The 27,501-nt window shown below is 46.0% G+C and overlaps 4 protein-coding genes across 5 annotated transcripts in view; 3 read left to right on the forward strand and 1 right to left on the reverse strand.

Moving 5' to 3' along the window:
• fars2 (phenylalanyl-tRNA synthetase 2, mitochondrial) overlaps nt 1–27,501 on the forward strand; it is a 74,536-nt gene that overhangs the window by 20,848 nt on the left and 26,187 nt on the right. The gene's annotated exons all lie outside the window — the stretch shown is intronic.
• Nucleotides 3,740–19,319, reverse strand: LOC136957936 (uncharacterized protein C18orf63-like). Its single transcript, XM_067252157.1, has 15 exons — nt 19,262–19,319; nt 19,067–19,102; nt 9,804–9,936; nt 9,582–9,660; nt 9,014–9,070; nt 8,686–8,797; nt 7,346–7,387; nt 7,079–7,155; nt 6,732–6,832; nt 6,506–6,602; nt 6,254–6,339; nt 5,894–6,080; nt 4,262–4,960; nt 4,049–4,132; nt 3,740–3,862 (listed from the first exon to the last, which is right to left on the reverse strand). The coding sequence occupies exons 1-15, from the start codon at nt 19,317–19,319 to the stop codon at nt 3,740–3,742; spliced, it is 1,971 nt and encodes a 656-aa protein (XP_067108258.1).
• Nucleotides 10,780–14,362, forward strand: cyb5a (cytochrome b5 type A (microsomal)). 2 transcript variants are annotated; one of them, XR_010878316.1, is made up of 6 exons: nt 10,780–11,030; nt 12,021–12,149; nt 12,649–12,678; nt 12,804–12,838; nt 13,038–13,187; nt 13,571–14,362. XR_010878316.1 is itself a non-coding variant. In XM_067251631.1 (5 exons), the coding sequence occupies exons 1-5, from the start codon at nt 10,896–10,898 to the stop codon at nt 13,120–13,122; spliced, it is 414 nt and encodes a 137-aa protein (XP_067107732.1). In that variant the 5' UTR covers nt 10,780–10,895; the 3' UTR covers nt 13,123–13,488. The 2 variants fall into 2 exon arrangements, 1 of the variants encoding a protein (XP_067107732.1); XM_067251631.1 differs by lacking the exon at nt 13,571–14,362 and having other exon boundaries at nt 13,038–13,488.
• ppp1r3g (protein phosphatase 1 regulatory subunit 3G) lies at nt 16,024–17,412 on the forward strand. The gene has a single exon (XM_067252074.1). It carries the CDS (start codon nt 16,024–16,026, stop codon nt 16,855–16,857), a length of 834 nt encoding a protein of 277 aa, XP_067108175.1. The 3' UTR covers nt 16,858–17,412.

The raw sequence follows: 27,501 nt of genomic DNA on the forward strand, positions 1-27,501 counted from the left end.
ATCTTAATCTCTTCTACGGGAGTTTGTCCTTGAAAAATAAAAAAACAGCGGGTGTGGAAGACGGCATGTCTCCACAACAACCCGTCGGATGATGAAGCGAGAATGTCACCAGACAAGAGGCCAGCAGGTGATTGGCTCTCAGTCGCCTGAGCTCGAGTCCTGATTGGGCCAAAGTGTTTCTGTCTGGTGGCCAGGACTACTTCTGTGTCTATCCTTGCTCCAGATTCCAGGTCAGTCCACAGTGGGGGAAATAGCTGTTTCGCTAAGCAACCAGCCAACTCAAAACAGGATAATAAAAAAAAAAGGAAAGTGTGATTTAGAAAGACCGGAGAGAGAGGAGTTGAAAGAGATCAAGTGTTTGGTGTGAGAGACAGGTGTGGTGTAATACCAGCATAGATCACCACTTGCTGACAAGGCATGTCTATTATACTGAATACACACACACACAGAGCAGGGATATGGGGGTTCAGACAAGTTGGACACAAACCAGTGGCCAGCATGAGGTCATGATGTCACCAACTGGGAATTCTAATCTTATGTACTCTGTTGGACACACACAGGCCACCACACCACATATTTAAATCACTGCCATCTGCACTGTTCCTGGAGTAAGCCAGTAACCAGAATGTCTCTTTCACCATCTCACTCCATGTTACTGAAGATGTGGCTATACAAGAAAAAGGCAAATGTACTGGAATATGTTTCTTTGATAAGTAGTTGTTAAGATGTAGTAGGCATACTGTGTGTCCTGAATTTAGAAGTGTACATGCTCTGAGCACCAAGGAATTCTCTAGTGATCTCAAGCTCCGTCTGGTAAGCTGGATGTTCCTTTAACAAATATTTGTCTTTCAATAACCACGGCCCCAAAGCAAACAAAAACAGAGAATATTTAGACTGTGTGTTTTCCATTCCGCTGGTCTTTAAGGAAGCATCTTTAAGAACTACTCTCCAATGGTGCATGTTTGATGTGTGTGAATACAAGACAAACAAGGGATAACAAGTGTGGGTGGTGGGGGGGGGGCAGAAAGAGAGTGAGAGAAAGAAAGAGGACAAGATAATACAAATAATTGACTTTCCAGCTAAAACTCAAGAAACGGGATTATAATGTACATAATACACTGCCATGACTACACACAGAATATGATTCTCATGTGGAACCAAGTACAGTTCTCAGCTACACTATTTACACAAACACACACGTAGGAGTGGGATTCTTTATAACCTGACCCTAGACTGTTCCACTACACTGCACCCCTTAATATGGGGCCCTGGCCAGGCCTCTCTCTCTTCCTACTCTCCACTCTGTCTCTGCTTTGCTGCTTTTCAAACACATGAAACGTCTAGATGAAAATCCAGACACACACACACAAAACAACGGCCCCAATACCTCCCAGACAGAAACACAGGAAAATATCAGACGATGTTGTGTTATTTGTAGGTGAAATGGTGAATTGACAGTTCCACAGTATATTCTGAACTTTCTGACTGACACTAATGAGTGCTTTGCCTGAGCAAAAGGATCAAAGGGCTCTCACACACACACACACACACACACACACACACACAAACACCCCCCCCACCCACCATGATGAGACAGTGATGAGCCTTGACTAGCCATGAACCCATGCATTAGACTACAGAGGTGACTGGTATCATTATAGGTGTTTGTGTGTGTATATTTTAGGGGTTCAAAAGTAACAAGGCTGCACCCCCAGGGCTGAGAGAGCAGAACATTCCTCCAGCTGAGCTCACAAGCGTGCCGAGTCATGCTCTGACCCCAGACACACACACACAGACACACACACACCTCAAGCTGTGGTGTCATCTCACACACCTGCAGATGTGTTTCTGTGTCAAGCCGTCTGCCGACTGACAGGAGACCGAACTTGATGCCACAGAGTCTCCTGAGAGAACTCTTTCTCAGTGTTACAGATACACTCAGAGCATACTCACATACGCACAGCACTAACAACTAGAGAGGGTACAATTTCTGGGGAAATTGTAGGGTGTGCTTGCTTGCGTCGGTTGCACAGGGGTCCGTTTTTGAATGACATTTTTACAACTGATATTTCTGTATATTTTATATAAAAATGCATACTTATTATTTATAAAGATTACATAGATTTAAAAGCATTTTTTTTTTGCTGCTCATTTACAACTGAAAATACGAGTGAAGTGTAGAATGAAATAGATGTCTTCTAATTTCACCTGCAAGAGGCAGCCTCATCGTTGAATCAAAACGAATAAAGTTGGCAGACCGGTGTTAAAATTGACCTAATCTCCATGACTTAAACGTCCTTTTAAGTTTTTCCCTTCTCGTGATATTTTAAGGAATTTAGCCTACTCATATTGCATTCATTCATGAATAAAGAACCCCCTTTGAAGATTATTGTACGACGTTACCGGCAGTAGAAGATGGAATCGCGATTCAAACAGTACCATCTGCTAACTGAAAATATGCCCCCAAAAACGTAAATAAGCTTGACATTTATTTAGTGGAAAATCGCTTTCATAAAAAGCTCACTGGTAGCGATCATTGTCAGTAACAACGGCAAGTGCGATATAGCCCTGTGTGGAGAAGCTGCCCCGGTAAATTGTAGTACTACGGTACAGTACTAGACTACTGCTGTGTTGTCTTGGTAGCGATTGCGTTGGTTGAATTTGATTTAACGTTCCGTTGTACGGTTTAGGCTGAAATTAATTATTTTCATGAACAGATTGACAAAGTTTAGGCTGTGGCAATGAAGTTAAGGTTAGTAGTTAGATAGATTTTTGATTTAAGTAAGGGGAGTGCCGAACATGTTCTGTCGCCGTTTGACTTCCTACAGCTGTGTAGATGTTTTTGTAGTGTCCCGCGTAGGCTACAGCGTTGCAGTGAGCAACACTGGTTTGAAACCACAGGTCTATGTAGGCCAAATATTGACTGAGTTTTAGGGGGGCAAAAAGAATAATAAAAATAATAATATATATGTGAGAGAACAAAGGTTGTGCCCTTGCCGTAGGCAAAGCACACCCAATTAACAGTTAACTTCCAGAATGAAACAGCTTAGAGAAGAAGGTAGAACCGAGAGGGAAACAAGCAGGGTCTGTTTCCTATTACCGTCTTTGATGTTTGAGAGAACGGCCCTCGCTTCTCCCCAACCCTGCCGTTCCTCCACACCAACAGCACCACCAGTGAAACCAGGAGGAAAGCAGGCTGATCCTAACCTCCAGTGACCCATGTCTGAACACCACAGTTCCTTCTATCTGGAGAGGCCATTAAAACTACTGGATGAATAAATCATGAGAGGGGCTGCTGTACAGTAAGGATGGCCCCCTTGAAAGACTTAGAGGCTGTTGATATGAGAGAGAGAGAGAGAGAGAGAGAGAGAGAGAGAGAGAGAGAGAGAGAGAGAGAGAGAGAGAGAGAGAGAGAGAGAGAGAGAGAGAGAGAGAGAGAGAGAGAGAGAGAGAGAGAGAGGAGGCATGAGAGATTTGGGGAGTTGTGATGAAAGTTAAAAAGGGAATATTTTAAAGTTTGTCTCAGTACTGTGTGATAGTTGGAGACAGACAGGACTAAAGAATGCCCCCCCCACACACACACACACACAACAACTAAATAACAAGATGTGGCCACCAGATAATAATCCCCCTTTATCAATTTTTCATTGTTTAAATAAGTAGGTGATGACATATAAGTAACAAGCAAATAAAGCAAACTGTGACAAAGAAGTTGGAGTAAAACAACCACCAACATGAATTAGGCTTCACTCAGGATGCCCATAACCTTTGACACCAGCTCATCCTTCCTGTCCTTGGATCGCACAGTCACGCCCCTTTCCCTCAACCAAGCCTGCAGAGTAGCTGTGTTGACCTTCGACAGCTAGAGAGAGAGAGAGAGAGAGAGAGAGAGAGAGAGAGAGAGAGAGAGAGAGAGAGAGAGAGAGAGAGAGAGAGAGAGAGAGAGAGAGAGAGAGATATAACTAGTTAAAACAAGCAGTCAGACAGAACTGGCTTTCTAACGTCTCCATTTTCGCTGTTACTTTCTGTTTCCCTCCCTCCCTCGTACCTGGTTGCTCCTAGCATACGTCTCCACGTCCACATCCTGGACTGAGGGCTTGGCGTTCTTAGGCTTCGACTCAAACCAGTACCCCTGAAATATGAGATATCACACTTTAAGATAACACAATGGGCCTAACCCCCACCTTGAGTATGTGTGTTTGTATCTACATGTGTGTGTACATGTTGGACGGGATTGTTCCATCCCAAAAGTTATCCTTACCCCTCTGTTGCTTGGGATATCAGCAGGTCCCAGTGCTGCAGGTGGAGGTTGAGGAGGGATCTGGGCTTCTCCAGCCCCAGACACATACACCCTGCCTGGGGGAGCACCCTGGCTGGATGGGGCCCCTTGGGTGGGGTGTGGAGAGCCCTCACCCAGCTGGGGACGAGGGGTGAAGCGAGGGGTGGATGTTGACAGAAGCTGTGAGGAGGAGGAAGAGGAGGACCAGGAAGGAGCTGGTCTCTTGTGGGAGGAGGTGGAAGAGGAGGACCAGGAAGGAGCTGGTCTCTTGTGGCCCGGAGTTGGTCCTCCAACATGTTGGTGTTGTTTTTTCTCAGCCAGCAGCTGAGTGACGTTGACATGTCTGGTCAGCGACTTGTTCTTAAAGATGGGCACTATTCTAGCCCCCGCTTCCTGGGGGGGTCTGCTGGAGCAGGGGTGAGCAGAGGAGGGGTAGAGAGAAGAGGAGGAGGAAGCCCAGACCTGGGTTTGGTGTGTTTGTGTCCTTGGTCCAGCGGAGTGGTCCTCCAGGACTCTGGTCTGGCTGGCATCTCCCTGGTCCAAGTTCTGACCTCCAGTACTACACCTGGCCGGAGGCCGAGACCCGAAGGAGGGCTTCACAGATTGGGCAGCAGGGAGCTGGGTCAGGACGGGGCGGCTGGTTGACTTGGTGGTCAAGTTGACTGGTTTACCACTAGACACCTGGAGACATAGGTTGGGGGGGGGGGGGGTTAGAGGAGCGAAAGAGTTTGAGATAGAGTCTAGAGTTTAGACTTTACTGTGAGTGACATGAAGGATTCTCCCACAACACTTGAACACATTAACGCTAATCACCTCAACCAAACCCCACAGGACTTTCATCACCTCCAAAATATCAACATTCATCTTCATGCAAGCCTGTGCACGTCTTTCTGCTCAATAAACTGCATTATATTTGGCAAGTCTTTGTGTTAGTGGGTGCGTTTCTCTCTCAGCCCTATCAGTAATATCTGCGTCAGCTCATCAGAGACTAAGAGCCTCTCCAATCAGCTCCCAGATCGTTCATCAGACTGTAGTAACAGTCTGTAACAGAGAGCAGCCAGCTTCTGCTGGATTCAGGCCCCCAGTGTGTGTGTGTGTGTGTCTGTGTGTGAGCTTGAAGGCTACAGTCCATGTATGACCTCACCAAGTAGGGAGAGTAAGAACCCCCTCCTCTCTTTCTTACTATTTATCTTGCTCACACAGTGTATGTTCCTGCCTCTCTCTTTATCACACACTCACTTCCTATCCCAGAGCCCCCCCCAGTCCCCCTTCCTGCTCGAACGGTCCACCCAGATTAAACAAATAAATCACCAGAGATGGGAGCAGAATTATCTTTCCCTAGCTAGCTAGCTAACAGTCTGTCTGTCCATCTATCTTGTCTTTCCCTCCATCTCTTTCTCCTCTTATTCTCCCTCTCACTGTCTTGTTTTCACTCTTATCCCCTCACACTGGCTACAGTGAGACACCCCAGTGCTGTACTGGCTTTTATGTAGGGTTTTAATGGCTGTGTCGACTGGCAAGCAGCAAAGATGTAAAAAATGAACTTCTAAGTAAGTCGAACAGAACAGTAGATGCTTTGTGAATGTGTGTACCCATTTGTGTGTGTGTGTGTACCTGTGCAGAGGCCGTGCTGAGCAGAGTGTTGGTGTGGTAGCAGGGCTTGCTGGTCATGCGAGCAGAAAAGCCACAAACGCTGTGCAGCTTGTCCCTTAGATCTGAGGAGAAGGTGCCTAGCGCCCTCTGCAGGTCGGTCCTGGGACAGCGCTGCACCGGCCCACTTCTGATGCAGCTCAGGGGGTAGCTGTGGGTAAGGAGGGCAGTTAAGGAGACTCAAGAGATAGTGGAAAAATGTTCTTTTAAATGTTTGAACTCTTCTCCTCAGCTCAGCGGAGGGGAGCAGGTAAGAAGATGGAGACGATGATCTAAATAATGTATTCATTCATCTCCGTCGAGGACTGCAGCGAAGGTGGATACGTGAAGAGCCTTTGTCCCACCAGTTTGAAGTAAACGCTGCAGTACACAACGTCCTGCTCAGGAAGCTGGGGAAGACGGTAGCCATACTGGAAAACACAGCAACACACTGACTCAGACTCTGACTGACAGCAACACACTGACTCAGACTCTGACTGACTCTGACTGACAGCAACACACTGACTCAGACTCTGACTGACTGACTCTGACTGACAGAGCACAACAGAGAGAGAGTGTGTGTGTGTTGAAACCCACCAGACTGCTCCAGTGGTTGTGGAGGTCAGCGTAGCTCTGGAAGGGGCAGTCGCTTGGCAGCTGACGACTGATTCTCACTATCTGTCCTTTCTTCATGCTAGCACACACACACAAACACTAATAACTGCATTGAACACAGTGCAGAAAGAGTTACTATAACCATTAGTGGCTTCTGAAGCTATTCCTTGGATAGCTGCAGTACCCTAACCACCTCTGCTACACCGACCTGGGTAAGATGTAGCACCAGTTGTTAGGGGTTTGAACCACAGAGTCGGGCTGGGACAAGAAGTTCCTCAAGACAAGAGGAGGAAGATCAAAGTCTTCTAGCTGGAAACAACAGAGGAACAGTCAAAACGTGTGTGTAAATGTGTGAGTGGTGTGGTGGTGTGGAGGGTGTGGTATGGTGTGGTGTGTTGGTGTGGTGGTATGGTGTGTGTGGTGGTATGGTGTGTGTGGTGGTATGGTGTGTGTGGTGTGTGTGGTGGTATGGTGGGTGTGGTGGTATGGTGTGGTGTGTTGGGTGTGGTGGTATGGTGTGGTGTGTTGGTGTGGTGTGGTGGGTGTGGTGCTTACTCTGGCTGGGGGGAGTCTGACAGTGTTGGCTTCCACACTGACACACAGCTGGCTCTCGTTGGTGTTAAGCTCCATCACTGGACAGGGAAATACGTGCAAAGGCTACAGTACAGGACGACATTACTGTGTAGTACAGGACATTACTGTGTGTGTGCATAATTGTGTGTGTTTTTCCCTTGTGTGAAGAGGAAAGCCCTGGTTTGTATCTTGGTAGATCTTTTGCACACAAACACTAACAGATACAGATATATACACACACATACCTACCAATGGCATTGAGCTTCCCAGACTCAGACAGGAAATCCCTTCCTAGAGTCCAGAGAAGAGATGTGTGTACAATGAGTATTGCACCACACAGTGGACATATTGCAACATAACTTGGTGCATGTGAGTTTTAGAGCAGGAAGTTACAGTAGGAAAAGAAAACAACTGAAAGTGTGTGTGTGTGTGTCTGTGTGTACTCCCAGCATTAAACAACCTCCAACCCCCAAGTACAGTGAGGCCTTTCTACCTTTAGAGATGAACACATTTACATTTAGTCATTTAGCAGACGCTCTTATCCAGAGCGACTTACAGTAAGTACAGGGACATTCCCCCCGAAGCAAGTAGGGTGAAGTGCCTTGCCCAAGGACACAACATCATTTGGTTGGCATAGCCGGGAATTGAACTAGCAACCTTCTGATTACTATCCCGATTCCCTAACCACTCAGCCATCTGAACACGCAGTGAAATAAAACTGTTGGAGGACGTGTGTGTTTATATACAGCTATGAATCCCCCTGAGTGTCAGCTGAAGTCCAGTACTGCCTCACATTGACACAGGACTCCCACCTCAGACCTGCTAAGCTCTGGATGCATTGGACACACTGTGTTTTTGAGCGTAATATCTCTTTATTTAGAGACGTCCCAGTTAACCTTGCTCCTGTTAGTGAAGGCTACAACAACTGGACTGACATGACAAGGTTGAACTGCTGTGTGTTTATCCAGGGTGGATGCTTATTCTGCAACACTATAATATCTTACCTTTGAAATAAAATATTAAAAAGCATGTTTTTTTCCAAACGAGTGTCTTAATACATCTACTAGAAATCTAGTGTTTTTTTGCTGAAGCTGAAGTGTAATGAAGAAATAGTGGAATAAAATGACAAAAGAAAATAGGAACAAGCTGTTTGAGAGAGATGTGGGAGCTTAAACAACTCAACAACATGGTGATATCTACTGGGGCCAAGGTGAAGGTGAGGCATGACACACACATCTGCACAGTCACTCTGATCACAAACCAACACACACACACACACGCACACACTATCATTACACAGAGAGCAAGATAGAGTCAGAGAGAGAGAGAGAGAGAGAGAGAGGGAGAGAGACCTTTGAAACCACTAAAACAAATCAGTTTTGTCAGTCTTTCACCTAGACAATTTGGAGAGGACGGATTCTATAGGTCGACAGCTATACCAAAGGCACACTAACTCACTGACCCAGTTGTTCATTCTCTTAGTCCCTCCCTCATTCCTTCCTTTCCTCTATCCATCTCTTCCTCTCTTTCTCCCATCCTCAATCCCCAGTGATTTGTGCTCTAGTCTACAACCGTCCCGGTAGACCTACCGGCCAGGAGGTACTGCCCTGCCTTGTTCCAGTCAGGAGCCAGTCTGGCAGGGAGGGAGTAAGACAGCCCAACCTGGAGGATGGATGGGTGAACCCTCTGAGGAAGGCCCATCTAGACACTCACACACAAATACATTTTAAATACTGTGGACAATGGGTTAGGATTACGCGCACAATTATATTTGAGCTATGCAAGTAGGCCGCGAAGTGGTAAAGGTTGGGAATGACCGACTTAAAATGAAAAGTTATACAGGATGTGGAAAGAATTCCCAGTTTAAAGTTTAAGACTATTGTGCAATGTGCAAAGCAGTTAACTAGCCTAACTCACCTGTAGATTGTGTCTCTGAACGTAAGTTTGGAGAACTTCTCTCTTATAGAAGCTGATCTGAAAGGTAAAGATGGGAGATTATAAATACTAATAATGTGAATGTGATATGAGAAGACACAAATTTAAGGAAAAAGCACAGTATGACGCTAATAATAGACAGCTGATCATTATCTAGCCCTCGTGTATGTGCTTGAGTAGAGCTTTGGCTTCAGTCACCAGAGTATGCTTGGAATGCAGACCGATAATTTGGACTCACAGGAAGCATGCCTCTGGTAAGGATGTGTAGACATGCACATAACTCCACACACACGCAACTAAACGTTTACAATCTGATTGTCACGCAATAGCAGAAGTGTTACATCAGGCCCTTGCCACAACGCTGGCTGGCTCGCTGGCTGAGCGATTGACAGAATAGTATCAGGGGTGCCGCCAAAACGTTTGGGCCCCATAAAGAGATTGCAATCCCACCACCACCACCCCCCTCAGTCCCACACTTCAACACCTAAAGCTAATTATGTTGGTCAGGTTTGATTAGACACCATAGTATAGTTTTCTAGTAGCTGCTCACCGCCATAACAACTAGGATCTCTCCATAACAATCCAACACAGGAGACGCCAAGATCTCAGAGTACAGCAACAGCAGCTCTCTAGAAAACAGACAAGATTATCTTTATAAAATAATCATTTCAATAATGCCATTATTCGAATGCATATGAGCAGTCATGATGGGATAGAGAGAGATATAGAGCGAAAGTGGGAGATAAGAGAAGTTAGATTCAGGTTGTCTAACCTGCAGGTCTTCACCTGTGTGTTCCTCAGCTCCTCAACATCCTCCACCGGCACAGTCAAAATCACGCTGCACAGCTTCCTCAGGTCAGGCAGACTGACAAAGAACAGCGCCTGTTCCTTGCCAACACTCATCTCTTTACGTAAGGACAGTTAAATAAAAAACAGAAAAACAAGAATTAACATCTAGTCTAAGCCGTCGTCCACTGAGTGTAGTTTTCTTGGTATCAAATTGATTTATTACGAACAGTGGTGCTAATTAGCATGCACTCACCCGGCACAAATAGCTAGGCTAGGCGTACTTTCCAGGGAAACGTTTTTTTATTCGCGACAGCTGAAATTTGCGTCTTAAATGACAAGTTGCAGGCCACAGTTCAATACATAGGCCTACGTATTTGGTAAAAGTTGCCCGAAGTAGACTATTGTTATTACCTTACTACAATGATTTCAAAATACAAACTAGCCACTGGCCAGTGCCACACGTTACTGATGTCAGATCAAACTCAAACATTTTATAATCTCTTCCCGCCAAACTTTGGTAGGCATCGGTGACTGTAACTCGCACGTGTCACATAATGAATTGTTGTCAGCGGTGTATTTTGATAAACTCTTGGTATGATACCAGTAAACGACCGCATTTAACGTTACACATAACGTAAAAATGTAATGTAGCAGATTAAAAAAGAGAATCTGGCCACATTTTAGGTTTTACATTGCATTGATAATATGCCACACGTCATCGCGTGAGAAACAGCTTCTTTTTTTCAATCAGATGAACTGTAATGAACTTTATCCTAGTAGTTGCCCAGCCTCCGCCTAGCGATGAAAAGACTGGCACGCCAGTCCACCAATACGAATCTCCATAGAAAAGTTATTGCAATCTCTTGTGTTCTGGGAAGGACAATGGGAGGTTCCTAAATCGTGCTGGGCGCTGCAGTTGTAACTTGGTTCCTCCTTCACAATCTAGGTTAAATGTTGCAGCGAAATTTCTATATAACTACATCGAGATATTCGTGACGCGGATCATTTCGCTGATCGCTTCAAACATTCGTTGGTGCCGTACATTAAAAGGTAGGCAACAGTATAGGCTACCTGGATGGAGGAAACAGCCGAGAATGGTCATCCTGTCAAATACTATCGGCTGTCAGAAATCGAGGAGAGAAATACGTTCAAGTGTACATGGATAATCATACACCACAATATCTATGATGTGACAAAATTTCTGGAAGAGGTGAGACAACTTGCACGACAAACACTTCATGATTTCAGTCAGGTGGTTTAGGCTAAGCTTAAATATGAAGTAAACAAAACATAGGCGATAATCCCTTTTATTGCCATGTCGTGAATGTTTGTTAAAGAAACAAGAAAGAGGTCAAAACATAGATTTTTTTTTTGCCACGAAGTAACCTATGAGAAAGCTACATAAGTGAGTTGTAGGCCAAATGTAGAAATATGCGGTTCACAAACGTTGACCTCCTGGTAAAGTTCAAAATTAGTAGCCTAACTAAGAAGGGGGGAGGTGCTTTATTGGTTTGAAAGAAAAAAAAAACGTTTAAGTTTAGACTCTACCAACTTCGATTGGAACATCAGAGAACAATTTGACTGGGCTTCGCGTCATGCCTGTTAAGTTGTAGCCTACTTTAATGTTACGGATTCGAATTCGAATGGCTAATTTCCCCCCTCTCAGTGCTAGAGTTCATCCCCAAACACATCTGACCTACACAAAGCTACAAAACTTTTCCCCCCACTAAACTAGACGTGACGTTCATTTAGGGTACTTTTCTCCAGACTTTCGTTAACTAGGACAGTTACCAACACCCTCACCTCTACTCCAATCCCAACTCAGATTTTATGGCAATGATTAATTCACATGGGTAAGCAAGAGGTATATTTGGCAATCCTTGACCCAAAGCATTTTATCTGACCAAAGTAAGCTGGCCCCTGACATACTAAATTTCACATGTACCAACACAAACTGTGGAAATCCTGGAGTTTGAGACTAGATAAAGAGATTCGACAGGATAGTAAGCAACAGTATGATGATTAATTGTATTGATTTAAACATATATTCAAAACGTTCTAACAAATATATTGGAAAATATAGTCCAACAAGACATATAAATCATACCATTACAACACAGTACAAACAACACACCTCAGAACTTAGGCCGAAGAAACCCCAGATTCCATATTTGTGTTATTACCCCACCATGCCTTGCAGCACCCAGGTGGCGAAGAGGTGTTGCGGGAGCAAGGGGGCGGGGATGCCACGGAGAGCTTCGAGGACGTGGGACACTCGTCTGATGCCAGGGAAATGGCTGCCAGCATGGTCATTGGGGAACTGCATCCTGTAAGACACTTCAAACTGGGATACACACACCTCTTTCTCTTTATCCAATTTTCTTTCTTCCTTCTGTCTCCCACTCTAGTTCTCTTTTCTTCCTCCCTCTCCCTCCTCTCTCTGCCCCCTTTTAAACTGTGTCTCATATAAAAGGTATATAAGGTCTCAAACTCAAAACATTGACGGTCCGCTCTTACTGTAAAGGGGATATAGAGGTCACAGGTTCAAATACCCCTTGTACTGAACGTCACTTTGGATAAAAGCATCTGGTAGGCGAAATAAATATCGTATTATAAAATATAATGTAGCATAAACATGAATACATTATTAAACACCTTCTTACACTCCACCTTCCGTCACTCTCCCTCCCCTTTTCACCAGTCTGCTTCATCTCAAGTCTCCTGATATTTCTTCTCTGTCCTTCACAATCCTCTTCAACCCTCTCTCCCATCTCTCTCTCCCACTCCCCCATCTCTATACCTCTCTCTCACATTTGTTTTTGTTACAGGATGACAGACCAAAGATTGCCAAACCACCCGTAAGTAAAAAACAGACAAACATAAATTTAACTTATTACAACTGTTAGTTTAATGTCACATAGTTCAGCTCATTACTAACAAACCAACTCACATAGTTGATATTTATGTTGTCCATCTATTCCAGGATTCAATAGTGACAACAGTTAAAGAAACCCAAAGGTACCTTAAAGTTTCCTGCAACTATTTATTTTCACAACTTTCCTGTTTTAAAACCACTTTCAAAGTCGTTTTCATTAGCAATATCAACGTTGCAAGAGATTTTCTCTCTGTCTTTAAAACAGTGACTCACCTTATCTGATGTATCCGTATTGAGATTAGAGAACACTGATATCTGATTTATTGTTCCCCTTCCCACCAGTTGGTGGAGCAACTGGGTCCTCCCTGGTCTGGTTGCAGCCATTGTCACAGTGTTGTACCACATGTACATGGAAAAGGAACAGTGACATTGTTATTCAACGCCATCATCACAGCACATGTCAATCAAACTCATAGATGTGCAGACGGACAGGTACATTGGCCAATTAGGAAGCCCGGACGAGGTGTGGATTTGGGTTCCAGCCCAGCATTAACTGCAGCTCTGACCCCAGTCACTTATCAAACCACTCACTCACCTGAGTTGTTGGTTCTGGTGTTGGTGCTGGGCTTGAATAGAGGCATTCACTCTCTGTACGTCTTGTAAGACCAGGACTAGGGGCCAATCACAAACAACTTTGTACTGTCTCGGTTGATCTGAAATAATTGTGTAGATAAAGGCAACATTTCTACGTGCCTCCTAGAAAGTTAGAAGTGGCTTTCCATCTTTCTCTGCTCCATGAGCACCAGTTTCTATGAGCAAGAACTAGAGGCTAGGAAATAGGATTAACTAAGACCCTAGTTTTCTTTTCTCCATAGCGTCCAAGATGGAGGACCCCTGGTTGTGAGGTCACCACTTTCTTTAGGACTGTAGGTTATCCAGCCTGCAGGCAAATCTATAGTACCCAGAAATAAAATGTATGCTAATCCTCCAATTATGCAGCATTGTGCTATCGTTAATGAAGGCTCTTGTTTATGTTGTCCTGTTGAAGTAGATTTATATTTTACAGTAAACAAATAAATACTAATATTTTGTAAATGAAATATATTATCATTATTATAAAACTAAAATGAAGGGGGTATAGCTTAGTGGTTAGAGCACTTGACTGCAGAACAACATATTGCTGGTTAAAACCCACTATACTGTATCACTTTGGTGATAAGTGATACATGAATACATTATATCTTATCAAATGCAAAAAAAAACATCCAAAAGGCATATTCATGCAAAAGCTGTTTATTTCTCATAACCAGCAAAAATCCCAGAGCAAGATGCTTTAGCAAAAATCTAAACAGTGAAATGACAGTAACTACTGGGTACTTCATTTAACTCAAATATTCCATATGACATTTATGTGTGTGAATGATGCGGATGTTTCATAGGAAGCGTTCACAGTTGCAAGCTAAGTAGGCTTACTGAATTGACCAACTCTACTCAGGCCCCTAAAGTAATCGCCCCTGACAAATACTGTACAGCATGTTGGGTTTAAATGAAACGTGTTATGGATTCACCTGCTCAAAGCTGCTAATCATCCCCTGTAAGAGACATGGGTGTACAGAAATTTTACAGATTTGTTTTTACAATAAAGTGATTTATGAAATGCAAGTTTAGTTTGGTGTACTGTCATTTATTTAACGTTTTCTTGAGTTAAACTCAAGTACAGAAAAGTGTTTTGGTCTTTGAGAATATAATATACATTTGGCGATATGAAATTACCATGAGATAAACCTAGTGCCTTGTGCTGTGAATGAAGACTTCGAGAGCTCCATCTGGTGGACAGGTTGACTATTATTATGAGGGGCCGTTTATGAAATAAACACATAACACATTCACATATGAAACGTTCACACATTTTATCAACCTTTCAAAACGTATTTTTTCAAAAGTTTTTTCGAAATTATTTCTTTAAACTTTCGAACCTTTTTTTTAACCCTTTATTCGAAATTATTTTTCAAAAGTTTTTTTCTAAATTATTTTTTCAACCTTTTCAAAAGTTTTTTTTCTAAATATATTTACATTTACATTTATTCATTTAGCAGACGCTTTTATCCAAAGCGACTTCCAAGAGAGAGCTTTACAAAGTGCATAGGTCACTGATCATAACAACAAGATAGCCAAAAAACATCGCGAGTAGCCAAAACATGAAGCACACATTGTGAACAACCAAAGTAAGAGCCAAAGGGAAGAACCATAAGAGCATGTAGTTAAACAAGTCACAACCAAACAACATGAACAGCTATAAGTGCAAGTGTACCTGTGGGAAAAAGCAAGCAACAGTAATAAAACAATATATCACAGCGAGAACCAAAAATTTTAATCAGTTACCACTAACCACAAGAGCAACAAGTCTCTAAGCAAGAGTCATATTTTTGTAAATATTTTTTAAACCTTTCAAAACTGAATGCGTTTCATATGTGTCTGCGAGCATATCACATATTTTTCTTGACATAACGATAATGCAAACCTTAATAAACTCAAGCAACTATCTAGCATAATCTAGTAATGTGCTGGCCTTTCATACGTAGGTCTTTACGTTACATCATTGACACAGAGACACAAAGTCAAGTTGACGCTTATTGGAAAGAGCGGTGGTGACGACATAAAGGACAGCATTGCGTAGACTCGAGGACATCTGCTGTTGTTCACAAATATGACCAAGAGCTGCTCCGGCCAAAAGTGCTGACAACTCAAACAACTAACCACAATCTCGTGGGCTGTGAGATGCACGGCCAAGAGGGTCTTTATTGACAGTGTCATTTGTGACGCACCTGTCGAAGCACAGTAGCCTTGCGGTGCAATTATGTAAGAGGATTTGTTTAGATTTCCCAATTGAAGTGGATCAAGCTTTACCAGATAAAAAAGAGATAATAGTAAATGTAATTATCTATACATTAATATTGTATTTGACAGTGTCGCTAGTCTACTTATCATAAATATCCAATGTGATTGAAATGATCAATTATTGCAAAAACTATGAATAATCTATCTACCAAACATTGGGTACAGGTGTAATTGTGATGAATGGATCACTAAAATGATTGATGGATTTATTATCTAATAATAAACGTGTAATAATGAAGCCTGCATGAGAGTTGTTTGTAAACTTACATCACGTGGCACTGACGTATTATGATGACAGATGGCTGTGTACAGGTTGTTTTTATTGTTTGGTTTACAAGGTGGGCGTGTCTCGTGAGAAAAAAGTTCTAACCGGGTCCCTTGTTCGTCTTTCCAAGCTCATAAGGTGGATAACGACGGCGCGCTCCCAAATATGTCTGAGTCAACTGTCCGGCATTCTACCCAACTGGCTGTTCAACCATCAGAGGGGAACATGCTGTCAGTGAGCGGCGAAGAACCGACGGAGAATGGGGAGGATTTGGAAGATTTGTCAGAAATGGAAGCTTGCGAACTCTACGTGAAAGACAGGAGAAGAGCGAAGTCTCTGCCGGCCTATCCAGACCAAGCCACACTTTTTGAGGATATCGCGAATAACGGTCGAAAACGAGTTAAATTTGCGGATTCAATGGGTCTGAATCTGGCGAGCGTGAAGCACTTCAGCACAGCAGACGATCCAATGATCCCCTCCAAAGTTCTCTCGAGGCTGCAGAGTTTCCCCCCGCAGCAGGAGCGCGAGTTGCTTGGGGACCTATGCTCAAACTTTAAATCCGCCCTGACCATGGACCGTTTCGTAGCTACGTTCAAGATGCCAGCGGAGGCGGTGGATTTCGAGGCGAGCGTACTGCAGCGCCACATCACATTGGAGAAAATTACCATCACCCAGTTTGATGTCCGTGGACACATTCGGACCGATACTCACAGTTCCTCAAAGAGGGAGGTTGGGGTGAGATACACTTTCAACGACTGGCTCTCCCTTGTGGACGCGCAGGCGATAGCAGTACCCGGGGAGGAAACAGGGATGGTCGGTGAGCGTTTTACCTTCATGATGTACACACCCCCGTTCCTCGACCCAAGTTCCTCGGTTCACTTTGCAGTCTACTTGAGGAACGACCAGGGCGAGTTTTGGGACAACAACGACGGTCAGAACTACACGTTAAAGTACAACTGCATGCCAACGTACGACAGCGCGGTCTTCCATGCCACCTGAGGCCCGTGCGTAAAGGCCTACACAAAACGCTCTAGTCATGCGTAAAAGTCATCTTTCTCAACCCAGCTCATGGATGGATCGATCTTTTTATCCCTTCACTATTAAAGTCATCTGTTGGTTTTTGGTTGACATCTACCCTCGTCATATTCTTATCAAAGTGGTCTTGTATCCCAAGGCCTATCAGACAGAGGCTATATCAGAGTAATTCATAATGATAAACTAGGGCAGTCACTGTGGTCAACTTTGACTCAAACCTCCTGTTTCCTTCAGGACTGTGATGTGATGGAATTGACCAGTAACTATTGTACATAGTGTTTTTGGCTTCACTGGCCTCAGAGGAAAATGAAACAGAACAACATGCCTCTGTGTATGTGTGCCTTCCCCTGTATTCGTGTTATTGAGTGTGTGTGCAGCCCTGTGTGTATGCTTGCATTATGAATTGCCTACTGGCAGCCTGATTGGTCGGAAGTAGGCCAAGTGGTTTAACAGATATTTCTGTGTTTATATTACAGTACCAGTAGAAGTATTACACCCACAACATGTATACACGATGAACATGAAATACAGGAAGAATGATCTCGCTATTGTGTCCTTTTAATGACAAAGCACATGTTTGTTATGTGATGAAGTGTGTAGGGTACGTGATGAGCTAGACATGGCCCTGTCCTCCTGAGCCCTGGAGCAGTCTCACAGACCAAAGTCCTGATGACAACTGTTTAGTTTGTCGATGGGGAAAAAAAGAGGAAGAGGGAGGGTTGATGAAAGAGGAACAGTGAGAGAGCTACAGCATAAAGTGAGATAAAAGAGAGAGCTATTGAGAGAATTGAGTTCTCCACAGACAGATCTGCAAGGAGGGCAGCATTTCTGGTCATGGAATGTTCTGTCTCCATGTTTCCAACACCTGGAGTTTCTAGCTTACTGTTAGTAAGTTACTGATACTCTCTACACTGACTGTGTTCCCAAATATAAACCCACCATAAAATGAAATCCACCAAGCCATCATCATGCTGCCCTGCGATCCCCACAGTGCCTTGCTTCTCCTCATCTCTCCTCACTCAAAACAACAAGGCTATTGTTTTATTGAGGTTTTATTTATTTATTTACTACGATGGCAAATCTGTTTTCCTGTTCCAATGCTTTGGGGTTAGCTCTCTGTCGAACACACAACCATGTTTGTGAGAGAGAAGCGCCAGACAGGAAGACACACCAGCCCATCACTGTTACATCAGGCGGGGGTTTAGGCAACTGTGTAGTGTTGCCTAAACCCCCAAGTGTACTGTGCTTTTGTGCGTTCTCTTCTGTTTGAGCAACCTTTGGAGGTTAGTGTGTGTGTGTGTTGAGCAAATGTGATCTTTACACCGGTGTCATTGGGTCTGCGCTTGCCTAAACCAACACATGGGGCTATTTATGGGCATGCTCAGCCTTGTGGCATACCTTCACCCCCTTACAACACACTAACCCGTGGTCCTGTAACCCAGGTCACAGGAACTCTGGTCAAGAGGCCATCATCATTCGCGTCTTCATGTGGTGTGTGTGAACAAGTAAAAATCTCTACTCTGAGCTATTGGAAAAAAAAATGAAAGGAGTTGCTGATATTCGGAACATGCATTTCATTTAATATTTCATTTATTTATACAGCATCTCAAACGAGAGCAACCCATATATACAGTACAGTCAAGCAGATATATCCTGGACAGGGTCAAGGCTGAAGCTGATCATGTCGCTCACATACAGCAATGTACAGGATGGCCATGACTATGATAATGACACAACTATCATGTCATTGTCATATATTATCATGAATCACAGCACCAAGGTAACGAGGGGTAAAAGTACATTAACATCAGTGGATGATGTCGTCACAGCACTGTCAACAAAGTGATTCAAAACGAGGACTTTCTAAAAGCAGGAAGCACGAGGGCTGCTGCATGCAAGCTTATGATGGAACATAGGAGGTACCCAGAACACTGTGCAGGGTTAGAAGGGCTCTGATGCTTCCTGTTTTATACATTCCTTGAACCAAAACAAAGAAATCCTGTGTGAGTGAGTCCTCCAACTTCTCCACTTCCTCTCATCCCTCCCTTCTGTTTGGCTGGTGTCAGTTTCTCTCTATTATGGTCTTCTGAATTTCATACATCTTTCCTAAGGACACCTGTGTGAGGAAGAGATACAGAGAGGTCAACGTACACTGTATATAGAAACATAGAACTAGTTAACGACATACACATTACATTTAGCAGATGCTCTTATCCAGAGCGACTTACAGTAAGTACAGGGACATTCTCCCAAGGAAAGTAGGGTGAAGTGCCTTGCCCAAGGACACAACTTCATTAGGCCCGGCCAGGAATCGAACCAACAACCTTCTGATTAATAGCCCGACTCCTTAACCGCTCAGCCATCTGACCCCCGATGACACATACATTTAGTGGAGTGGAGAGTCTCTGTCCTCTGGGAAAGACCATTATGCTTCAGGTCAGAATATTTACACCAGGGATGCACTGAAAGTTTGGCCGCCAAAAAATCTCTCATTCGATTTAGCCATTATCACAGCGCTAGCCAGCAAAGGGCGATCGTGTCAGCGAAGTGGAAATACTTCAATGTTTTTGATAAGGACATCATATTTGTAATCTGCAGTGTTGGTTTGGCAGAAATTTCAAAGGGGAGTAAAGTGCCGAAGCACTTTTCCATGACAGGTTTGACACATTCATTAATTTCATGACATTTATTAAAAAGTCTAATATTAGTGAAGACATTATGACAGGTGTTTGGGGTGTGTGTGCATGACAGAGACAAAATCTATATTGAACTGTAGCCCACCCAAAAGGGAAGAACGATTTCTCACACAAACACACACAATTTCCTTCCCTCCATTTCTGTCACATGCACACACATACACACAGTCTCTGGCATACAGGACGACCTCAGTTGCCTCTGTAGCAAAATAACCTTATTTCCTGACCTCAGCAGGGGAACTAAGTTTGTGTGTGTGTGAATATGTGAGAGAACAAGCATGTGTGTGTGTCCTAGAGGATGGCACCCCTGGGGATGGGCACCTGTGTGCCCAGAGAGAAACTGCAGACTGGCACGTCCTTGACCTTCAGATGCCATGCACCCTATGGTCTCTCTCTCCCTCTCTCTCCCTCTCTCTCCCTCCCTCTCCCTCCCTCTCTTTCCCTCTCTTTCACACACACACACACACACACACACACACACACACACACACACACACACACACACACACACACACACACACACACACACACACACACACACACACACACACACACACACACACACACACACACACACACACACACACACACACACACACACACACACACACACACACACACACACACACACACACACACACAGGGCTGCTGCTGACATTACAAAGTCTTTCAAACTCCTCGAACAATTAACTGTAGCTGGTCCAATCTAGTCTTCCCTTAATCTTTCTCTCTCTCCCATAATTACTTCAAATATTCAATACCTTTTACATACAGTACTCCCCCTCCTCTCCTCCTCCTCCTCCTCTTTCCTCCCCACCATCTCCTCCTCGCTCCATCTCCTCCTCCTCTAATCTCCCCACCACCTCCTTCTCCTCCTATCAGTACCCCTTGCCCCCAGCAAAGACTTAGTGCTGCAGTGAGGAATATTTGCACGCACACACACACACACACATACATACAGACAAACACCCACACATACAGACAGACAAACACAGGCACCCACAGACACACACACCACCCAGTGTTCAGCTGGCTAGAGGGCAGATGTTTCCCCCAGATATCAAAGCCAGAATAACAGCTGGCCTGGTGTCATAACGGAGACTTCTGAAGGACGATAGGGAGGGAGGGGAGGAAGGAGAGAAGGAGGGAGATGGGTGAACAGGAAGATGATTGGTGAGGCGGGTAAATGGAAGGACTGAGAGGTAAAGAGAGAGAAGGAGAGAGAAAAGGAACAGTTACATGCCTGTAAACAGTTTGTTTACAGGCATGTGTGTGTGTGTGATCTGAGTGAGACAGTGGTGCGTCTCTTTCAAGAGCGCTGTGAACACACGCGTCAAATCAGCATTCTTTACACCTCCAGCTGGGAGTGTGTGTGAGAAATGAGAAGGAGAGAATGTGTGATTATATCTGCGTGATCGTGTGAACAACCAGCCGGATCTTCTGTGTTTATATGCAGGTTCTCTCTTTCACCTTGTTTCACATCGTCTTAGTCAGAATCATGTCAATGTGTGTTTATGCTAGTGTGTGTGCCTGTCTCAAAAGGCACACAGACAGCCTCTTTGGAGGCTAAGAGAGGCTGCAGTGTAAGAGTCGTGCCTATATTTCACCACTAGAGGGCAGCAGCTACATTTGAAAAACATCAAATGGCCATCTACTGCTTCACCCTTTTCAATCCTGTTAATTTCCCTCTCCTTCTCTCCCTCTCTCTCACACACACACACACACACTCCCTTTGTAGGTGCACCCCCGGTGCGTGACTGGGCCGGTGGAGGGGGCGTGGAGAAGGAGGCGGGCCCATTGCTCCCCCTCTTGACCAATCAGCATGCAACGATCTCAGCTTTCATGCTAATCGCTGCGTCTGCTGCAGCTATCTCATAGACTGTCACTTAAGAGTCTCTCTCTCTCTCACACACACACACACACACACACACAACTGTACACACACTGTCGTCTACTTCGACAATAGAACACAATGGACGCAATGCACGAAGGCATATATATTTGCACACATCCACGGGCACACGCTTTCCTCCGGTCATGACTCGCTGATGGAGGAGGACAAGACGCAGAAAGACAAACACCAGCAAAGGTTAATGTGGGCTTCCCCCATTTCTCGCCCTCCTCTTCCACTACCACAGATATCTCTCTCTCTCTCACTCTCCCTTCACCTCCTCGCCTCTTTCTCCCTCCCCCTCTTTCTCTCTTTAGTTTCTTCTTAGTCTCTGGTGATGGGAGTATTTCTGTTCATTTGTTACCACCTCACGACGTGTGTGTGTGTGTGGGGGCGCACTTGTGTGTGTGTGAGAATAGATGTGGGTTTCTCTAAGCAGTGGTGACTAGAAATCGAGTATCAGACTTAAAACCGGGTGTCTGCAAGAGGGGACAAGGACGGGAGGGAAAGGTCAGGAGAACAGGGAGAGGGGGTGGGAGAGGAGGAGGATAGGGGGTGGGAGGAGGAGAGGGGGTGAGAGAGGAGGAGAGGGGGTGGGAGAGGAGGAGGATAGGGGGTGGGAGGAAGAGAGGGGGGTGAGAGAGGGTGGGAGGAGGAGGAGAGGGGGGTGGGAGGAGAGGGGGTGGGAGGACGAGGAGAGGGGGTGAGAGAGGAGGAGGAGAGGGGGTGAGGAGGAGGAGAGGGGAAGGGAGGAGGAGGAGAGGGGGTGGGAGGAGGAGAGGGGGTGGGAGGAGAGAGGAGAGAGGAGGTGAGGAGGAGGAGAGGGGATGGAGAGGAGGAGGAGAGGGGGTGAGGAGGAGGAGAGGGGATGGGAGGAGGAGGAGAGGGGGTGAGAGAGGAGGAGGAGAGGGGGGTGAGAGGAGGAGGAAGGAGGAGGGGGTAGTGGGAAGAGGAGAGGAAGAGAGGTGGGAGAAAAATGAGGAGGGATGAGAGGAGGATGGAAGAAGAGGGGGTCAGGGCTCTGGTTCTGTGATCTTCCTCCCTTCAGGTTGGGGGGAGTCAGAGGCTGGGCTTCTCTGCTACTGAAACCTAACATGCAGTATTCATCAAGCTCTCCCTTCCTCCCCGACTCTCTCCACTCCTATTCAAGGTACATACTATTTTTACCAGACACTTAACATTTAAGACAGTATGCTGTAGGTGGACTGGAGCAGGGATACTTGCAGCATTCATACTGAACCTACCTTGTCCTCTCCCTTTCTCTCTATCCCCTGCTGTATCTCACTTTTTTGCAAGTGCAGGTTACTGTGGCAACCGAAGGGGGCCGAGAATAAATGTGTGAGGAGAGACAGGTTTGGTCAGGTAGAACGAGAGAGAGAGAGACATCTGTTAATGAAAGACAGCTTTTTGCCTCCGACTGAAAGTTTTATTTGAATAAACACAGCCTGGAGTATTATGGAGATTGTGTTCAGATGTTAATCCTCTGATGTCTCTATCTACACCCCCCCCCCTTCCTCTCCCCATCCACCACTCTCTCTCTCTCCCTCTCTCTCTCCCCCCCTCTCCCTCTCTCCCCCCCCCCCTTCTCTCTCCCCCCCCCCTCCCTGTCCCTCTCTATCCCCCTCCCTCTCCCCCCAGCAGCAGCACCTGTACCAGACACATGAAGCACACCTCGAAGCAGCCCTGTGTGTGAGAGAGAATTTGCACCTTCATTAAACTGCAAAATTGTATGGGGAAACTTTTGGAACAATTAATGGCCCTTTCCAACACAACGTGACAACAGTGTCACTCTGAAACCCCGTCTATTTTCAATGGTTTGAGCCGCACCAAGGCTGCTTTTTTGCTGCGTCGGAAAATACGTTTTTTATTTTTCTCCTGACTTTTTGCGCTATCCTCTCAACTTCCCCAAACACCTAGTCAGCTGTGCGTTGAACCCAGGGGTGACCGCGACGCACATCGCGTTCTGTCTGAAAAGCTCTAAAACAGACTAGCTTCTTCGGTTCAGACTGTCACACAAAAACATCTTGTCTCCAACTCAAACAGCACACACACACACACTCCTCTACAGTAGTGACAGAAACAGGATCATCCCTCAGCCTCACCAGAGGTAAGGCTGAAAGGATAGAAGCAGGATGGAGAGGGAAAAGGAGAGGGAAACCGTGTTTACCTCTCCTGGGCATGATGCATGATCCCCCCCCCCTCCCTCCTCCCTCCCCCCCACAGTCTGTGGCTAAACGAGACCATGCTACTGGGACCTCTCTAATTACACCACACTGATGTACTTACTGGAACCATGTGTGTGTGTGTGTGTGTGTAAGAGCAGTACTGTCTAGTGTATGACCTTGAGAGGAGACAGATGATGCCCCAAGGCTCCCTTCCTCCCTTTACTCATCACCTCCTGTCCTCTCCTTCTCCCTTTACAACACCCCCTCTCTTTCCTCCTCCATGTCCTTCTCCCCCCCCCCTCTCTTCCTCCTCCCATGTCCTTCTCCCCCCCCCTCTTTCTCCTCCCATGTCCTTCTCCCCCCCCCTCTCTTTCCTCCTCCCATGTCCTTCTCCCCCCCCTTTCCTCCTCCCATGTCCTTCCCCCCCCCTCTCTTTCCTCCTCCCATGTCCTTCTCCCCCCCCCCTCTCTTTCCTCCTCCCATGTTCTTCTCCCCCCCCCTCTCTTTCCTCCTCCCATGTCCTTCTCCCACCCCCTCTCTTTCCTCCTCCCATGTTCTTCTCCCCCCCCCTCTCTTTCCTCCTCCCCATGTCCTTCTCCCCCCCCCCTCTCTTTCCTCCTCCCATGTCCTTCTCCCCCCCCCTCTCTTTCCTCCTCCATGTCCTTCTCCCCCCCCCCTCTTTCCTCCTCCCATGTCCTTCTCCCCCCCCTCTCTTTCCTCCTCCCATGTCCTTCTCCCCCCCCTCTTTCCTCCTCCCGTGTCCTTCTCCCCCCCCCTCTCTTTCCTCCTCCCATGTCCTTCTCCCCCCCCCTCTCTTTCCTCCTCCCATGTCCTTCTCTCCCCCCCTCTTTCCTCCTCCCATGTCCTTCTCCCTCCCCCCCCTCTCTTTCCTCCTCCCATGTCCTTCTCCCCCCCTCTCTCTTTCCTCCTCCCATGTCCTTCTCCCTCCCCCCCCTCTCTTTCCGCTTCCCATGTCCTTCTCTCCCCCCCCCTCTCTTTCCTCCCCTCCCCTCCAAAGGCAATTATGTTGCTTCTCCAGAGTTCTCGGGTTGGTCAATTAACAGCACACAAAAGTTGATCTTTAACACACACACAAACACACACTCTGTAAAGTGTGTTAAGAGTACCTCTTCTTCCTGGTCTGAATAATGAAAAACATCTCAAACCAATGCGATCTCCAACTGAAGCTTTAACAAGAAAGCGCCCAGCTTGACGTGCACACACACCACACACACGCGCGCACACACACACGAACGACAGAGCATCCCGCATTAACGACCCAATCAACGTTCCCCCCGGTAACAGGCCCCGCCCCTGCCGACCTTAAAAAATCGCGTGGTTTCACAGCTCTATTACCAACCGTGGCACTGTGCCCAGCGAACTCACACCACACTCACTGAGGCTGTGTGTGTGTTGGTCGCGAGGCTTGTGTGGTGTTTGAGGGCGTGTTTGTGAAGTGTAGGTGCGTGAGTGTGATAAGGTATGAGAATGTGTTTGAAGTAGGAGTGTGGTCTTGTAGAGCAAGGCTGAACAAGCTACAATATGCTGCTGTCTGCTCCTGTGGCTAAAGACACCCGCCTACACGCCGCTGCCCAATTAGCTCACACGGATCAAACTTGACAATGAAGTCACAGTACCAAAATAATTAGGAAGTGTTAACCTATTGGATTAGCCCAGGCCCAGTCTGACCACCCATATTATAATAAATTCAATTGAACACCACTTGCACATTAAATATTATTTTTGCTACACTCCTGTGTAAGAATCTCTCTCATTCTCTCTCTCTGTCAAACACACACATGTAGTGTTGTAGTCTTAACGAGTGGACATCCTTTGCTAGGCCATTGTGTGTGTGTGTGTGTGTGTGTGTGTGGACACAGAGCTGTCTCATCACAACACACGCTCTATAATTGAAACTGGTGAGAAATAAAGTCAACCTGGTGCTGAGAGAGAAACCAAATAAATAAAGAGTTTTAGAGTTCCCCTAGCTCCAAACTCTGATCCTTTGCTTTAGTCCATAGCATAGAGAAGACAGAAGAGTGGGGGAGAGAGGAGAGAAAAGTAGGAAAGGAGTATTTGGTTAAAAATAGACAGCCCAGTTATTCATTACTGTTCTTACCCTCTCCAATCTCTCCGCCCTCTCTCTTCATCCTCTCTACCTCCTCCTCCCTCCCCTCTCCATCATGTTACGTCTAACTAAACTTCTAGGAGTTTGCAGCAGGTAGAGTACTCATACAGGGAAGAAGGGAGACAAGAGGAGGGAGACAAAAGGAGGAGGAGAGGGAATAGAAAGGGGGAAGGGGGGGGTCAGCCTCCATGGGAGCAAACAGACACAAAATAAAGTCCCCTGTGCCTTAAGAGAACCTGATGAATCCATGCTACAGGCAAAGAGAACGAGATGGTGTGTGTGTGTGTGTGTGACACCCTAACAACAGAGCAATCTCCCAGAGCAGATCTCAGACAAACAGGCCCATCGATCAGCACACAAACGGACAGATAGGCCATCCCTTCATCTCTTCATCCCTCTTCTCTTCTCCCCCCCCCCCCCACAGCCTGACAGAGCCACGCCTGGCTCTCGTCTGTCACAGCAGCGGTTGTAACCTCTGACCCTGACCACTAACAGCAGGTCACAACCTTGGACACAGGACTAGCGTTGACAGCAACAACACTGATACCTGATCTATATTACCACAGTGGATATCATGGCAAACAACAATATATAGAGCTAGAGGAGAGAGAGAGCTAAAGGAGAGAGAGAGAGGTAGAGGAGAGAGAGAGAGCTAGAGGAGAAGAGAGCTAGAGGAGAGAGAGAGCTAGAGGAGAGAGAGGTAGAGGAGAGAGAAAGAGCTAGAGGACAGAGAGAGCTAGAGGAGAGAGAGAGGAGAGAGAGGTAGAGGAGAGAGAAAGAGCTAGACGACAGAGGTAGAGGAGAGAGAGAGGAGAGAGAGGTAGAGGAGAGAGAGAGGTAGAGGAGGGAGAAAAAGCTAGAGGACAGAGAGAGCTAGAGGAGAGAGAGAGGAGAGAGAGGTAGAGGAGAGAGAGGTAGAGGAGAGAGAGAGGAGAGAGAGGTAGAGGAGAGAGAGAGGAGAGAGAGGTAGAGGAGAGAGAGCTGCGTGACTCTGAGCTTCTCCTCTGTTTCACCATCCCTGTTGGAGAGCAGATGAAATACCTCAATCCAGGCAACACACTGATGTTTGTGTGAAATGGAAAGTGTTTTTTCAGTGTTCTGGAGCCTCCAACCCTCTCACGGCCATTTCACCTTCGACCAACAACAAACAGAAAACCACAGGCCTAACCGCTTTCCCCTCTCATCCCCTCCCTCACCTCCCCCCTCTCATCCCCTCACCTCCTCCCTCTCATACCCTCACCCCTCATCCCCTCCCCCCTCTCATCCCCCCCCCCTCATCCTTCTCCTCCCCCAGTCCCAAACGGTGACCCACAAATGCAAGTAGATGTTCAAACAGACGTGCATACGCACACACAGCAGTAAACACACAGCAGTAAACACACAGGGATGAGGGACTTTAAAGAGTAAACAAACACAAACAGCCGAGGACACAGGTTTATATGAACATGGTCCCTCCCATGGTCCCTCCCTCTTTCCATCCCTCTTTTCTCTTTTGCTGTGTGTGAGACAGTTCTGTGTGAAAGTTGAGGCTGAACAATCTAGTCTGTTTTTTCTCTCCCAGTGCCAGATAATCTGTCTAGCTCTGCTGATTCTGTTCCATTGAGACACTTGGCTAATGTACGGTAGATGCCTGCAGACATCCCAGTGCTAAGAAAGCTATTAGCGCACTTGTGGAATTTGCTACTCTGAGACGCTAGGCTAATGCTAACCCCATTAGCTTCTGACAAG

Source organism: Osmerus mordax, chromosome 15, assembly GCF_038355195.1.
Source record: "Osmerus mordax isolate fOsmMor3 chromosome 15, fOsmMor3.pri, whole genome shotgun sequence".
Taxonomy (NCBI): domain Eukaryota; kingdom Metazoa; phylum Chordata; class Actinopteri; order Osmeriformes; family Osmeridae; genus Osmerus; species Osmerus mordax.

What these genes read in the sequence shown, in the direction of transcription:
- cyb5a (XM_067251631.1), top strand. Translation starts at nt 10,896, where the DNA reads ATGGAGGAAACAGCCGAGAATGGTCATCCTGTCAAATACTATCGGCTG. An exon ending in CAAAGATTGCCAAACCACCC is followed by an intron (nt 12,679 to 12,803) that starts GTAAGTAAAAAA and finishes CATCTATTCCAG; the next exon opens with GATTCAATAGTGACAACAGT. An exon ending in ACAGTTAAAGAAACCCAAAG is followed by an intron (nt 12,839 to 13,037) that starts GTACCTTAAAGT and finishes CCTTCCCACCAG; the next exon opens with TTGGTGGAGCAACTGGGTCC.
- ppp1r3g (XM_067252074.1), top strand. Translation starts at nt 16,024, where the DNA reads ATGTCTGAGTCAACTGTCCGGCATTCTACCCAACTGGCTGTTCAACCA.
- LOC136957936 (XM_067252157.1), bottom strand. Translation starts at nt 19,319, where the DNA reads ATGGTCTTTCCCAGAGGACAGAGACTCTCCACTCCACTAAATGTATGT. An exon ending in TCAGACTCCCCCCAGCCAGA is followed by an intron (nt 6,833 to 7,078) that starts GTAAGCACCACA and finishes TGTTGTTTCCAG; the next exon opens with CTAGAAGACTTTGATCTTCC. An exon ending in TGGTGCTACATCTTACCCAG is followed by an intron (nt 6,603 to 6,731) that starts GTCGGTGTAGCA and finishes TGTGTGTGCTAG; the next exon opens with CATGAAGAAAGGACAGATAG.